General features: G+C 44.2%; 3 protein-coding genes across 3 annotated transcripts in view; 1 reads left to right on the forward strand and 2 right to left on the reverse strand.

Annotated features, from left to right (window-relative positions):
• The window catches only part of ccdc181 (coiled-coil domain containing 181), a gene marked incomplete at both ends in the record, with an annotated part of 2,519 nt that extends 1,046 nt beyond the window's left edge, over positions 1-1,473 (reverse strand). The window contains 2 exons of the mRNA XM_080505726.1: positions 15-1,001; positions 1,372-1,473. Coding sequence (XP_080361852.1) covers positions 15-1,001; positions 1,372-1,473 — 1,089 coding nt within the window. The remainder of the gene's footprint in view (positions 1-14; positions 1,002-1,371) is intronic.
• Positions 1,474-3,884: 2,411 nt separating this feature from the next.
• On the forward strand, positions 3,885-8,459 carry cpox (coproporphyrinogen oxidase). Its single transcript, XM_080505753.1, has 7 exons — positions 3,885-4,463; positions 4,728-4,871; positions 5,031-5,141; positions 5,256-5,397; positions 6,023-6,241; positions 7,507-7,611; positions 7,695-8,459. The coding sequence occupies exons 1-7, from the start codon at positions 3,941-3,943 to the stop codon at positions 7,777-7,779; spliced, it is 1,329 nt and encodes a 442-aa protein (XP_080361879.1). The 5' UTR covers positions 3,885-3,940; the 3' UTR covers positions 7,780-8,459.
• Positions 8,460-8,776: 317 nt separating this feature from the next.
• Positions 8,777-14,747, reverse strand: prrg1 (proline rich Gla (G-carboxyglutamic acid) 1). Its single transcript, XM_080505902.1, has 4 exons — positions 14,633-14,747; positions 13,777-13,817; positions 12,847-13,007; positions 8,777-11,658 (listed from the first exon to the last, which is right to left on the reverse strand). The coding sequence occupies exons 2-4, from the start codon at positions 13,784-13,786 to the stop codon at positions 11,194-11,196; spliced, it is 636 nt and encodes a 211-aa protein (XP_080362028.1). The 5' UTR covers positions 13,787-13,817; positions 14,633-14,747; the 3' UTR covers positions 8,777-11,193.
• Positions 14,748-14,899: the final 152 nt, after the last annotated feature.

The raw sequence follows: 14,899 nt of genomic DNA on the forward strand, positions 1-14,899 counted from the left end.
CTTGCGTTCCTCACCTCCCTGGCCAGATCCTCCCTCCTCTCCTGGATCTTCTGCAGCACTTCTTTCTGCTGGGGGGAGAGTGTGTATGTGGCCTGGGACGGCGTCCCTGTGGCGGACTGGACTCGTCGCTGAGTGTTTTTCTTCTGGCTGCCCTTCAGGCTCTGGCTGGCTGAGCTGGGCCGGCCCCTCGGGTGTGCCGGGGGTCTGGGTAGGTGCTCAACGCCTTGGTGGTGGAAAGAATACATGCCTGTCCGAGGGCCTGGCGAAGAGGACGAACTGTGGCTTTTCGTGGGGTGTGCGCTCTGCTCCGCAGCCCGTGGGGAGCTGAAGTTGTTTGATATACGAGGGAGAAGACATTGACTCTCCACCTCGTTGAGGCTAACTAAGTCAAACTTGCCATCTTTCTCGACAAGGACCCTGCCTTCCTTCACCCCGTGTTCTCCCCCGCTGCTCTCGGACGCTTTGCTCGATCCTCCATGTGTCCCACTTTCAGTGCGGGGAGAAAGCTTCAGCTCAGACAGCCTCCCTGACACTTCAACATCTCTCTTTGCATTATCAGCTCTGTCTTTCTTGACCTTTCCTTCCTGTGCCTCGCCGCCGTTTTTTTCAAACTGCAATGGCGGAACCACCAGGTCCACCAGGGTTTCTTTAAAATGCAGCCGCCTCCGTCTCGTCGCATCTGGTGCTTCTTGGTCCTGCAGCTCTCGATTAGCCTGCTGGATTTTCTCAAGAATATACTTCTTTTCTTCATCTGTCTGATCACTAGTCCCCAGAGGAGGTGGGTCTGTGGGCGGGGACTTTCTTGGACTGTCTCTGTCTGAATCATACTCCAATGGCTCCATAGGCGACGGCCACCTCTCTTCATCATCTTCCATTTGCTCTGTTTTTGTAAGCTTTGTCTCGTGCTTGTGCTTTTTATCTTTCCTTTTTACTCCTGGTCGTTTGTCCCCTTCCTCCAGTTCTTTGTCGATTTCTGATTCAATGTCATCATAGTCAGGACCCTGCGAGACATAAGTGCACCGCATTCTTTACTGCTGTTTGAAAGTAAGTGAAAGAGCAGCACCAGTAAGTACGAGTTGTGTTGATGACAGGTATGTGTACGCTTAGTCGTCAATATTTCATGCGGAAGGGGAACAGTGAAAGTGTGTCACTGTATGTCAGCGCCACAGGTTTCACATGCAAGCAGGTCAAGTAACGTAACACTACTCACCAACACATTTTCAAAGAGCAAACACACAGACAACATGAAGCACACTCTCTACAATACATAAAGCAGCACTTCAAACATATTTTTTTCATAGAAAGTTGATTAAGACTTGAGCTTTTCAGTCCTCCTCAGTATGTTATACTGTGCAGTGAGCCGAGACTTACCTGGTGCCCACTTCGACTTTCTTCGCTGATCAGCCAGTCTAGATCCTTTTCAAAGTCATCCTCATACTCCTCCTGAGACTTTGTGTAAACCACCTCACTCATAGTCTACCACTAAAGCACAAAGGCACAAAAATTTGAAGGATGATGTGTATCCTAGAACTGCAGAAACACAAGTTGGTAGATGGATGGACAGAGAGAGACAGAGAGAGAGAGATTGTAATAGATATTGTCTCATTTTAATGAGGGTTGTTGCAGCAAGTCATTGAAAGTTGCACTGCAGACTTGCTTAGTTTTTATCCCGGATGCTCCCCCAACAGTAACCATTGTCGGCCCCACAGTCAAGGTCAAGACTTAAATGTATGCATCAATAAAATATGTATATGAGAAAGGAAACATTACCAAAAGCATCAGTTATCATGGTTGAGGACAATACATGTTCTTTTTTTCTTACAATGTGAAATTACTAAGAGCTTGTTGGTTTTATCGATATACTTTTCTGAAGGTAAAACACAAAGAATGCAATTTGTGTTTTCATTGTGATCTGCAAAAAAAATATTCACCAATAATGGGCGAGTCAACTCGTGAGACTGGAAGGCTGCAGTCCTGTATGTTTTCACTGTTTCTCTGCTCCAACACACGTGAATTTACTGAACATCATCGTGAAGGTCTGCAGATAACCTGACGAGAAGTCAGCCACTGTGTTGAAGTGAGGGCACATTAAAAGAATTAGGGCTGTTGTGTTTTTGCAATAACAACTCTGCTGCCACACTATCCATAGTAACATAATCATAAGCATATAATCAGCATTACACCATTCTCAGTGTCAAATGTAAAAAAAAAACTTAGGGGGAAACACCTTTCAGCATGTTCGAGTATTTTGAGACGTGAAAAAAAGGGCGGGGGGGTTCAGACCGTATTTTCAGATGAACTATACCAATATATCTTGTCGCTCCCTACTGGTTAAACGTCAGTAATGCAGAGTTTTGAGAAAAATATATTTTTCTCCTTTTAAGCATAAATCGGTCCCACTTTTAGTGACATGATGGGCCTGTTTGCTGCAGCCTTTGTGTCGATATAGCGACAGTGAGTGCAGCCAGTCAATAACCACTGTTATCAGCTTCTGAACAAGGGTCAACGAAAACACAGAGACTAATCCTGTAATAGTTGTTATAACAGAGGATGACAGCAGCGGAGCAAAGTATGCAACTAATAACATTAATTAGATTTTTTTTTTCTTTTGGCCTGATAGAAAAAAAGACCAATAGAAAATAGTTTTATTCAACTCACCGCCAGCAGGTTCCTCCTATGGAGTAGCGCCGTGGGGTTACATGCAGTGAAAGAGCATATTATGTGGATCTTTTAGGCACGATGGCCCAGTCTACCTGCTCCACATCCTGTGTGTGTGTTTGTGTGTGTGTGTGCAGAACAGCTCCTGTAAGCTGCTTCCAGTCTGCAGCCTTAAATGGTTTAACACAGCCGTCGCCATGGAGACCGACAACACGTTTTTACAACCTGCGCATGCGCACATAGCACACCCCAAAGTCTCAACAATTAATAAGAGAGAGAGGCCCCAGATGTGCTCAGTGTGTTTTTACGGTTCTGCAAGGTTTGTTTTGTTTTGTTTTTTGTTTTTTTATAAAAACACTATAACAGAATATTATCACCTGAAATGTCATTGTCTGTCTTCTGACGATAACTTCTTCTCAAATTAAAGTGAGGACTGGATATTGTGTAACAAATCAATGTCAAAAACCTACTGTTTCGTGTTCGGAGGGGGGGGGGGGGGTCAGTGTTTTAATTCCAGATACAGATCTGTTTATGAATGCAGAATATCATCTGAAATTTAAAATGTCCTTTGTGTACAGACTAAGGAACTATTCACAATGTAAAGTAGAAGTTTAAGAGACATTTTAGAGACGTTATCACTAACAGGAAACGCGATAAATGAAAATAGGCCATCCTGATTACTTAATTCGTGGGTTTATTATTTGAAATATTTTAGATAACTGGTTAATTTTAAAGTCAACCTGTTTTGTAGAGCGTTTTCTTCCAACATGACCAAATTAAAAGAATTTAAATGAAATGTATTATATAAGTTGTACAGGTAACTTTTAACAAATTGGTAGAGTTACATTTTTGAACAATCCGTTTGTATGATTTTTTGTGAATTAATTATTATTATTGTTATTTTTCTGCTGTTAGTATAAACAGATTGTTATTTTGAATTATAATATTACGATATATGCCGTGTGTGGCGTTCGGGGGAAGACGGAAGAGCTTTGAATGCTACTTGAGAAGTGTAAACATATGGTTTGACCGAACGCACTGCATTATGGGTCATGTAGTGTTTAGGAGCCTTCACTGCGTTATGGAGCGACACTCCTCGAGAGGAAATAAAACTACATTTCCCAAACCGCTGTTATCAGTTCCGAGGCAAACACGCCTCCTGACCTGACGCACCGCTGATAGCACGTAGGCACCACTTGTCACAATGTTTGGAGTTGTTAGTAAGAACTCTTAAATTGATATCTCTGGCTGCGCTGAAGGCGAAGCAGGCTTCATCTCGCAAATGGCCTCCATTGCGCTTTGCTCCGTAAAGAGACGGTGTTTGCTGTCTCGTTTAAAGACACTGTCGGGCGCGGGAGACTCCTCTCACGGTCTGGCGGCGACTCCGAGATGGCTTTCCAGAGGTGCCGGCGTGCGGTTCATGTCCCAAGGGACCGCGGGAGGTTCATCTGCCGGAGGAGCCAGAAGGAGAGCCCTGGCGCTCGGTGGAGCCGCGGCAGTGACTGCAGCGGCGGCCGCAGCGGGATTCCTGGCCAACGTTCACCACTTCCAGCGGGCGGAGATGGCGACGAGTGTCCTGCCAGCCCTGGTCAACGAGGACCGGGAGCAGGAAGGAGACGTCGTGGAGCGATGCCGGGGTTTCATGTCTCCCCCGGTGACCGACATCGGTGTGCTGCAGGCGACGAAGGGGCAGATGCGATCGAGGATGGAGATGCTGATCATGGAGACGCAGGCCGACTTCTGCAGAGCCTTGCAGGAGGCGGACGGTGGGACGTTCCAGGTGGACCGCTGGGAGAGGAAGGAAGGTGAGGGGACTACACACCTCCGTCTCCCCTCGGTTGAAATAAACGATTTTAAATATTGTGGAAGGAATGTATTCCATCAAAGCTTTGAATTGTAAACTCATATTCCACACTGACTGTCTCTCTCTCTCTGTGTGTGTGTGTGTGTGTGTGTGTGTGTGTGTGTGTGTGTGTGTGTGTGTGTGTGTGTGTGTGTGTGTGTGTGTGTGTGTGTGTGTGTGTGTGTGTGTGTGTGTGTGTGTGTGTGTGTGTGTGTGTGTGTGTCAGGTGGAGGAGGAATCAGCTGTGTGATGCAGGATGGGAAGGTGTTTGAGAAAGCCGGGGTCAGTGTGTCGGTGGTGTTTGGGAACCTGACGGAGGAGGCCGCAAAGCAGATGAGAAGCAGAGGCAAAGTCCTTAAGGGAAAAGACGGTGAGTGTCTGATGGTTGAGCTGCTTCCATGGAGTAAACCGTGCAAGGAACACATGACATCCATGCACTGTTGCATTGACAGAGAGCGACTGAAACACAATCTGAATGGTGACGTGCGTCGTCATCTTTCTTCATAATGTGCTCTGTGTTTTCTACCAGGTAAGCTGCCGTTTTGTGCCATGGGTGTGAGCTCCGTCATTCACCCCAAGAACCCCCATATTCCCACAGTGCACTTCAACTACAGATACTTTGAGATTGAGGAGGAAGATGGTGAGTGTTGGTCTTGCATCATTCCTGGTCTCTTCAGTGTCAATGACACCGTTGATTGCTTGGATGAATGATGAGCCTTGTCTTGCCGTGCCCTTGTGTGTGTGTGTTCTCCAGGCAATAAGCAGTGGTGGTTTGGTGGCGGCACAGACTTGACTCCGGTTTACGTGAACAAAGACGATGCTTTTCACTTTCACAACACCTTAAAGGAGGCGTGTGACAAGCACCACTCGCAGTACTACCCCGACTTCAAGAAATGGTAGTTGGATTGCTCCTGTGTGTGTCGGCACTGACTCATCAGTGTGCATGATTTCTGAGTAAATGTAAAAGTAAAAGTGTGTGTGTGTGTTTTACAATGGGGAGTATCCTTGCTGGAGGATGATGATAAGAATACGACTCTGCCTAAAATCTGCAGTAACAGAAAAAAGAAGAAAAAAAAACCGTTGAGTGATGACATCAGTGAGTAAGTGACCAGTACATGCCTATGAGAAGGATGGGTGTGGTTTATCTGATGTTGGAATTAAGAGAAGTTCTGTCGAGTCTCCTTGAATGTTTAATCTATGAATAATGAGATGGAACATGTTTAGGGGAGATAAAAACTTTAAATGATCTCTATTCAATATGAACCCCCGCCAACATTCTCATGCTCACCTTTGAGATTCCTTCATCATTGTATTGTATTTCTTCATTCATGTTGGATTTGCTTTACAGATGATTTTAAACATTAATTTCAACATAATTTGTTTTATTGGCCATGGATACATAGAGGTTTTGTTTGGTGGGGGTTTTTTGTCCATCTGTGCCTTAACACGTGACGTGCTGATTTGTTCAGTAGCCCCACTTACAAAATGAATATTAATCAATACCGTCGTTCTATTCTCCAGGTGTGACAGGTACTTTTACATCCGCCACAGAGGAGAGACTCGCGGTATCGGAGGGATCTTCTTTGACGACTTGGACTCCCCTAATCAAGAAGAGGCATTCAGCTTTGTGAAAAGCTGCGCCCGCACCGTGGTGCCCTGCTACCTGCCCATCGTGTACAAACACCTCAGTGACTCTTTTACAGATGAACAGAAGGACTGGCAGCAGGTCCGGCGAGGCAGGTGAGTTAAAAGATTCACTGACGTATTTTATGAGGAAATGCATCAACTTTACATGAGCTGTTGTCCAAGAACTGTATTGAATAGTGGGTTTGTTTTGCCATTATACAATTTTGAGTCATGATTCTTATCCTTTCAATCATTCATCTGATTAATAACTATTTTTGGATGTATTATTTTGGAACCCACCTGAAAACCACATGATCCATCAAGGAGCCATCAGTAAATGTTAATAATAGAATGCGATTTTCAGTCCAAACATTATTCAAAGATTATAGATACTAGTATAAAAACAACAGTACAAATAGTGGTACTTATTTGTCTTATGAAATAAAGTTGAAAATAATTCTGGATTATGGAATGTAAATAATAAAATTTATTTATTCAAGCTGATTTCGATTAAATGGAATCAGTTGTTGCACAAAATAAAATCCAATAAATTATTTTCTCTTCTATCGAAAAAAAACATAATCTCTTTAGTAAGTCATTTGTTCTGGCCACAATAAACCAGGATTCAATACTTGTTTATACTTTTTGGGCATTAAAAGATGCAAGAAAATAGTCACATTTTCTCTGTTATTGTTCCAGTGATTTTAGCCATGATGCAGAATTTTTTCTTTCAAATCCAAACCTGAATTAGAATATTGTTTATAAAAGGTAAGAATGAAGGTGTATTAATATAGAAAAATTCCAAAACTTGTCAGAAACATAAGTATGCAATAAAGAAAAGAAAAAAAATTAAACGATCTCTAAAATGCAGTAAACGTTTGTAGTTCATTACTTTCCAACTGTGTGAGACTGAAGTTGTACTCTGTGCACAGCCTTGACGGTTCACATTCTGGCAGAGCTCAATGCCACAGTTGGGAGTCCTCCTCCATAAAGAGAGCGACCACACAAAGAACGACCTGGAGGGTACAGACTTCCAATGGGAAGAAATGTGATTGTGAATTAGAAAGCAAGTCATTGTTTGACTGATTTGGCTGCTATGGGGGGGCAACAGGAAAAAAAAATAGTCTGAACTGAACGATTAAAGTTTTATGGCTAAGCAATTCTAATCACACAACTGTTCTGAAATCAGCTGATATCTGGTTTAAATTTTTCTTTGTACAGCCTGAACAATGAGCACAGATGAGGAAAACATACATTTGTGTGGTATAGAAGTTTGCCGTTTCAAGTCATCCTGAAATATGTTTCTTAACATTCAGCAATGTTCGATTTAAAAAAAAACAAACAAAAAAAAAAAAAACCTTTGTCTGTGTGCATTGTAGATACGTGGAGTTCAACCTGGTGTACGACCGGGGAGTGAAGTTTGGCCTGGCCACGCCTGGCTCTCGTATTGAAAGCATCCTCATGTCGCTCCCGCTCACTGCCAGGTAAGACGACACCACTTCAATGCAGCCGGCGGCGAACCGCTGCCAGCATTGCCCAGTAACAGACCCCGCCCCTTCATCCTCAGGTGGGAGTACATGCACGAGCCTGCCACGGGTACCCAGGAGGCCGAGATGCTGGAAGTGTTGAAAAACCCCAAGGACTGGGTGTGACCGCCACGCTCTGAGGTGTCAATGTTCCATTTTATAAAGCCGCGATCTCTCTGACGAAATCCGATCCAGTTCAGACTGGGTTCATCCAAATAAGATTAAGCTGAATTTCAATTGTTTGAAAAGGTTTACGTTGGTACTTTGCCCTCCATTCTTTGTTTTTTTTATTATATATATCCGTCTTGTTAACACTTGAATCATATTTGTAAAATTGGCAGCGAAATGTTTTTACCTGGTGAAGCTAAAGCAAAAAAAAAGAAAAAAAGAAGTGATTTCTCGGGTGACCTGCTTTTTGGTCAAGTCAGACTGATCATGTGGTTTGTAACAGGTGTTCTTGTCAAATGGTTGCTCTCTTTTTGTGTGTCTGGGCTAAATGTGGCCTGCTCTACTTGAAGCCATCAGAGCTCGTCTCTCCCCTCGTCGTCTTTAATGACCCACTGAACAGCCAAAAATAAGGACGACATGAGCCACTGAGTGCTATTCATCGTTAATAAATCTGATGTTGTTCAAACGTCAAACAATGGATTGTTTCCGTCAATGATGGCTAAATAATGAGCGAAACGCTCCCCGTTCCAGCTTCTCTTATATTGTACTTGGCCTTTCATTTGTGGTTAATGAGTTACTGTCTAGTTTGTTTGAATAACCTTAAACAATACTTGGACTGTGGACCATGTTTGTGAATCACAAAGCCCAAACAATATTTGGCCGGGGGGACTGACCGTTTATAAACAATCTACATTTCTTTGTCTAAATCATATATTGCTTTTGTTCTACCCTTCAATAGAAACTGCAGCTGACTAATCTACTCAAGCAGCTCATCCAGCTTTTTTTTCCTTTTTTTTTTTTACCTCAACGTTTTTATTAATCTTTGTTAAATTTTTCACTTTGTCTTGTTCCCATATAAAAAACATGGGATGATATCGGCAGAAGTTCCCGGAGAGCTGATGGAACTTGAAACAAATGCGCACAAAGCAATGAGAAAACGAATAATGTTGCACATTTAAATGTTTTATTACAAATTAATTCAAGCTCTTGCACAAGTCAATTATTTATCACAAGTTCTCTTGCATTTATTGTTATATAATCTTCTTATAAGGCATTGTAAAAAAAAAAAAAAAAAAAAAATCTGCAGGTAAGTATAACTGAGCTAACCAAAACAGCAACCGTTATCAGCACAACTCAATCCAATGTCATAGCAAGTGCTAAGGTTCACGGGTAAACTTGCAAAAAAGTGAGGGGGGGGAATCAACACTCAAACTCTGGGTGGCGTAGACAGGAACTGTGTAAGATTTATCTGTGAAAATTAGATATATTTGGTTTGAAAGAATATGCAGCAATATTGCATTTAGATTATGAGCACTTGACGACATTAATGCTGAGAGTGATGGAGGCGTCGAACCAGACCGTCCTCTTTTAAAACGGCTCATTTATGCTTCAGCACAAAGTGCCTTCATTTATTTACAACCTAGTGTAAAGTACTTGCATTTAGCACCAATGCGATCACTGCATTCCTATCGAGTAAAAAACCAACCGAAAAAAAAAGAAAAGGCAATCGCACTGGAACTTTCACACATACAAACTATACAGATTTATATAGAGGTGCTTTACACATGCTAATCGTGGACTTCATCCACCGTGACGTTTAAAAACACTTCTTCCAAAGCTCCTCTCGCTTGCAGTTGTGTGGAACACAAGTCACTCCTCAAAGTAATAAGTGAGTAAAAGCGCAAGTCTGTACTCGAATTCAGAAGTTCCATTTGCTTAAACAAAAGAGGAGAAGGGTTGTTTCACAGTTAAAGCAGGCTCTGGGCACGAGTCGGTGACCCACAGGTGGCAGGAGCCCCGGCCATCGACAAACAGTGCAAAGACAGACGACTTCATGTGTACAGGCTGAGATGCATGCGTTACCAAGATACAAGCACATATGACTCACATATTCACCAGCAACCCCCCCACACCCCTTTTTTTTTTTTCTTCACAAGTGTATGCTGAAGTTGGACTTAATGCACTGATTTGGCAAATCCTGTCGATACAGCCGCCGAACTGATTCACTGACATTACAGCCGATTGCAATGACCGTCAACTTTACGTTCACCTGCTTTTCACCACATATCCATCGTCGAACTTTTTGATGGTGGGGCGGCGCAGTAACACGGGGTGAACCATCGTCTCCCACCAGAGACTGGGGCTCAGTGTGTGGAGTTTGCGTGATATCTCTCTCTGAGCTTTGTTGAGGTTCCTCCAGCTTCCTCCCACAGTCAGATGTGATTGTTTGGCTCTAAATGAACCGACGTGTGTGTGTGTGTGTGTGTGTGTGTGTGTGTGTGTGTGTGTGTGTGTGTGTGTGTGTGTGTGTGTGTGTGTGTGTGTGTGTGTGTGTGTGTGTGTGTGTGTGTGTGTGTGTGTGTGTGTGTGTGTGTGTGTGTGTGTGTGTGTGTGTGTGTGTGTGTGTGTGTGTGTGTGTCTAAAGACCTATTAAGGGTGTCCCCTGACATTCAACCAATAACAGCTTCCTGCCCTCCCCTGTGACTCGACTGAACTAAAGCTGCATTGATATCAATGTAGTTATCGACTAAGATTACTTGTTAATTCGTCATTTAAAACAGTTGTCAGTGAATAGTGAACTTGAGTGAAGTCAGATGGTCACAAACAGAATTTAGGTTGCTCCATGTGTGATTGGCTCCAACCAATATGGAAGATAGTTATATAAGATATCTGAAATGTGCATCACATTTTTCTTTTTTTCCTCTTGTAAGTCACAAACGGCGACACAACCGATCAAATCTGAAATCACGTGTATAAATGTCACAAGTGTAAATGCTTTCTCTGAGCAGTCCAATGCACAATTTATCACAAGTCGTCACATTATAAATGGAAACGTCACACACTATTTACTACGACAAAGTGCTCATATTGCGTTAATAAAAATGTGTTACAAAATATCCTGACATTGTGCCTTCAAATAGAAATGAAATCACCACGACTGTTAAACATCAGTCCAACCTCCGCCTACACTCTTAGCACTTGTCTTATGGCAATAGTGACCTTTAAATCCTTCCTGCTACATGCAACGTTTTTTGTTTTTTTTTCTTTTATTCCAGTCTACATCGTCTGCTTCGGTGTCACAGCATAGACGCAATATGAGGAATTGCTGTAGAGGTGGTGATTGGTTTTGGTATTGCAATAACTCTTGCTCCTTCCTGCGATCACTTCACCTTAACGATGAGAGGTTAGTGCAAAATTCACAGCGCTGGCAATGATTGCATTTGTCAACCATACAGTTAATAGGTGTTTCTGGTGTGTGTGTGTGCTGAGAAGGGAAGGCTGGTGACGTCACAGCAGCGGCACTGCTAAACAATAACATGGGTCTTGGTGTGAGTGGGGGCTTTTGTACGGGGCTGGTGGTTCAAGTCACCTTTACTTCCCGTGGCCACCGCCGACACTTGTAGAGTTGGTGTTGACAATGTCTTCATACTGAGGCGGCGGCTCCGTCTCTATTTGGACATCCGTGTGGCCCACGGCCTCCTCGTAAGATGGCGGCGGGTCTCCGGCGCTCCCCCTCCCCGACGTGAGCTCCGAGCCCGGATAGGCTGGGCTGCTGTGGACGCTGAGTTCCGATTGATCGCCGGGGTGGTAATCCCGCCCCCACTGGTCCATGGAGACCACCGACAGGACGTGGTTGTGATGCGAGTGTCCCAGACTGGGGCTGCGCTGCGAGCGCTTGCGCGAGTGGCAACGCCACAGGCTGATGGCGACCGCGGCGACGACGAGCAGGACGAGCAGCAGCGGCACGATCAAGTACAGGGAGTGGATTCCACCGACCACCGTCTCCAGGCCCCCGGCCGGACTGCTTTCCCGAACGTATTCCTCCCAGAAGCGCCTCTGCGGACGCACACGTTGGGAGAATCATTAAGAGATCGTGGATGACTGCGTTACCGTCACCTAAACTTTTCTTCGACGTCAAAGCCACAGAGTACACATGCCGTATCAATACTGTTTTTGTTTCACCATTATATATGACTTTTCTCCCTGGTGTTTCAAAATTTTCTTCAAATGTGACTCCCACTCTTGCACTGGGCTGTTCTTCCTGCTGATAGTAATCACTTCCTGAAAAAAACACACCACATTCCACACACTTCTCTTACGGTTTCACCGCTGGATACACGAACCCTACAAAGTATCACATTCAAGGGTTTCTTTTCTTGGGAGTTACTCGGCAATAGTTGATATTGATTTGTGAAAGCCGTAACCAGGAATAGTGTTTCAGCGGTGTGTTGGCAGCCGTCGACAGGTCGAAAATAAGAATTCACCAAATAGTAAAAGCAAACTACATTGTTTTGCTTTCCTGTTGCTGTTTGAAAAGGCTTGATGTAGAAAACGAATAAGCAGAAATACATTTTTGTAAGGCTGATTACAGATTGTCAAGAAAATTGCTTGTGTACATTTAACGTGTGGCATCCAGCCTTGGTTGTAATCCATTTCAAAGGGTATCTTCACTTCAATTACATAGTTTTAAAATGATTATATAGGGTCTGATAAGTCCGCATAGTTGATCAATTAAACCCGCCATTGAAAAAACTTGACAGACGGTACACACAACAAAACTCGGGGTGAAAATGAGCTCCTGTTAAGCATGAAGTGAAAACAAACTGCGACGCAAAATGCCAGGATTTTATTAATAGTGTGCAAAAGAAGCTGGCAGCAAAAGCTTTTCTTCCCTTTTTATTTCTTCCCAGTGTTCTTTGGCTCATTTTTCCTGCTTTGCCATGTTTGCAGTACTATTTTCAAATCAAAACAATGCTCTACCTCAGATATAACCAAATGTAACCAAATGCCGATGTTACTCACGTACTGTAACCAACTATTCTCCTATCAAGATACGACGTCACGGATTTGCTTACTGCCTTGATGGAACCAACTATGAGCATGTATTACCATGTGGCGTTTCTGTACACAAGTTCCTGCGTGTGCCAGGTATTTTGAGGCGTTCCGTGTTTCTGAGCCTCTGTGGTGTAGTCCTCAAGATTAGGAAATGTCTGATTAATGTGACGCGAGTCTCATTCCTCTTACCGTCTTCTCTTCATTCTCAAAAGCTTCGCGGGCCTCCTCGTAAGTGCAAATCTCTTCCCGACACTCCCTCTGGATGTTCCCCTGCTTCATCTCCTCCAAGAGGAAGTTGGCCCTGCGCAGCCTCCGCAGCACCGAGTGGGCTGCATCTGCTGGCAGGAACACTGAGGCGAGGTCACAAGTGGAAATGAGGGAGACAAAAAGACAAGTGCAGAGTGAAGATAAAGGATGCTACAGTTTGAAGAAAAATAACAAAACAAAACACAGGAATCAAAACCACCAGCTTAAACCAGAAAAGTTAGAAGAAGAATGAAGGAAGGAATCAAGCAAAGAGAGTTAATTGAAAGTGAGACAAAAAAAAAAGGATGGAGATACTGAAAAAGTGAGAAGCAGGAAAAAAAAAAAAAAGGGAGAGGGGGAGAGGTGGAGACTGAGACAAAGGCAGCAGCACAGAGCCCAGCGCTGCTCAGTGCCCACATTTCTGCATAAAAACAAAAGCTCCTTTGATTTCGGCATCCATCCCTGGGCCACATAAGAGCAAGTGGAAGAATGAACTTTGAGGGACAGAGCGCCCCTCTGTTTCACACATCCAGAATATCAACATAAACTCTCCAAAGAAAACTGAGAACCAAATGCCACAACATGCCTCAGGAATGTTTGATGCACTACTGATTCAACAGTTGACGCCAGTGAATCGTTCATGAATGCAAGGGATGTGAGCAGGAAACAAACAAGGACAAAATGCAGGGAGTTCCCCGGAGAAATGATGGGAATTGTTACTGGGTCAAGAATATATGAGGGAAAAATAGAACAAAAAACATTGGAAGGGCTCAATCCAGACATATACACTTCTGTATATCAACATTGAACATCAACACAATAGTTAACGTGCCTGTGGGGCATGTCCTTGAGTACAATATGAAAAACGCTTACCACTCCCCATGATTCCTGCAGGTCTGTTTGGGGTGATTTATCTGTACACATACAAAAAAAAAAAGAAAAGAAGTAAGAAAGGTAGCTTTAAACCTGCTGAAACAAGCCAGGCTATAATTAACAAGGGGATGAAAAAAATATCCTGAAGATAATCACACATTTAAAGAGCAACAGTACCCCTGGAACTGAGACATAATTATACTAAACAAACGTCCCGATGTTCAATAACATTAGCTATATACACCTAGTTCAAACAGATGTTACACAATGGAGGTGTATTAGTCAGAGTTCAGTGAAAACATCACAACGACATCCCCCCAGGGGGGGAAACAGCGGCTCGGCGTTGCAGCAGTGACCGGATTTGAAGAAGCACGAACGGACGCGAGGAGCCGCGGTAAGCGAGGATGAGGCGTCGCTCCCTGGCCGGAGTGGCGGCGACCAATGGCGGCCGCTGACTGCTCGTTCACGTGGACGTGTGAGTGTGAGCGTGTGTGTGTGTGTGTGTGCCCGGAATCCTGCCGGCTGCTGCCAGAAATAGATGACCAGCAGCGGAAACATCCCTGACAAAGCGCCGCGGCGACAACAACAATAACAACAACGAGCCACCGAGAAGCTCCCGAGCCTGCGGAGGCTTACAAGCGGACCGCGGGCTCACGGGTTCTGACAGGCGCGGATGATTTGCTGGGTCGGCTCACCTCCAGCTCTGGATGCGGCTTGACGAGCAACACATGATTCAAACGACGGGATGTCCCGAAAAAGGGAGGCCGACAGAGAAGCGCCCGATACGCGTTACAGGTTTCACGTCTCGGCCGAACCGTCTGTTGCTACGGACATAAACTTTATCGTGCCGGTTTACCTTTTTTTTTTCTTTTTTTTTTAAAATTCGTCCCCCAAACTGCGCATTAGCGAACCCTGGTCTCCTCCGCTGATCCGAAGAGTTGCTATGTAGATTGCGCATGCGCAGTGCTCTCCCTGGGCATCCTGTTCTCCCCCTCCCCTGGATTAAAGAGACAGGAAAGGAAGCGCCCATGAACGCCGACAAAATAACTTCATACTCCGGAGGTTTTCTCTTATGTTTGGAGGAAGACTGAGAGCTCAGGGGAATAGTCTTTGCCTCAACAGT

This window comes from Blennius ocellaris (assembly GCF_963422515.1).
Source record: "Blennius ocellaris genome assembly, chromosome: 12".
Taxonomy (NCBI): domain Eukaryota; kingdom Metazoa; phylum Chordata; class Actinopteri; order Blenniiformes; family Blenniidae; genus Blennius; species Blennius ocellaris.

Bases quoted from the DNA above. Each gene is read 5' to 3' on its own strand.
- prrg1 (XM_080505902.1), bottom strand. The intron at 11,659-12,846 runs GTAAGAGGAATG...GTGCGTCCGCAG, and splicing joins TTGAGAATGAAGAGAAGACG to AGGCGCTTCTGGGAGGAATA.
- cpox (XM_080505753.1), top strand. From the start codon at position 3,941: ATGGCCTCCATTGCGCTTTGCTCCGTAAAGAGACGGTGTTTGCTGTCT. The intron at 4,872-5,030 runs GTGAGTGTCTGA...GTTTTCTACCAG, and splicing joins AGTCCTTAAGGGAAAAGACG to GTAAGCTGCCGTTTTGTGCC. The intron at 7,612-7,694 runs GTAAGACGACAC...CTTCATCCTCAG, and splicing joins TCGCTCCCGCTCACTGCCAG to GTGGGAGTACATGCACGAGC.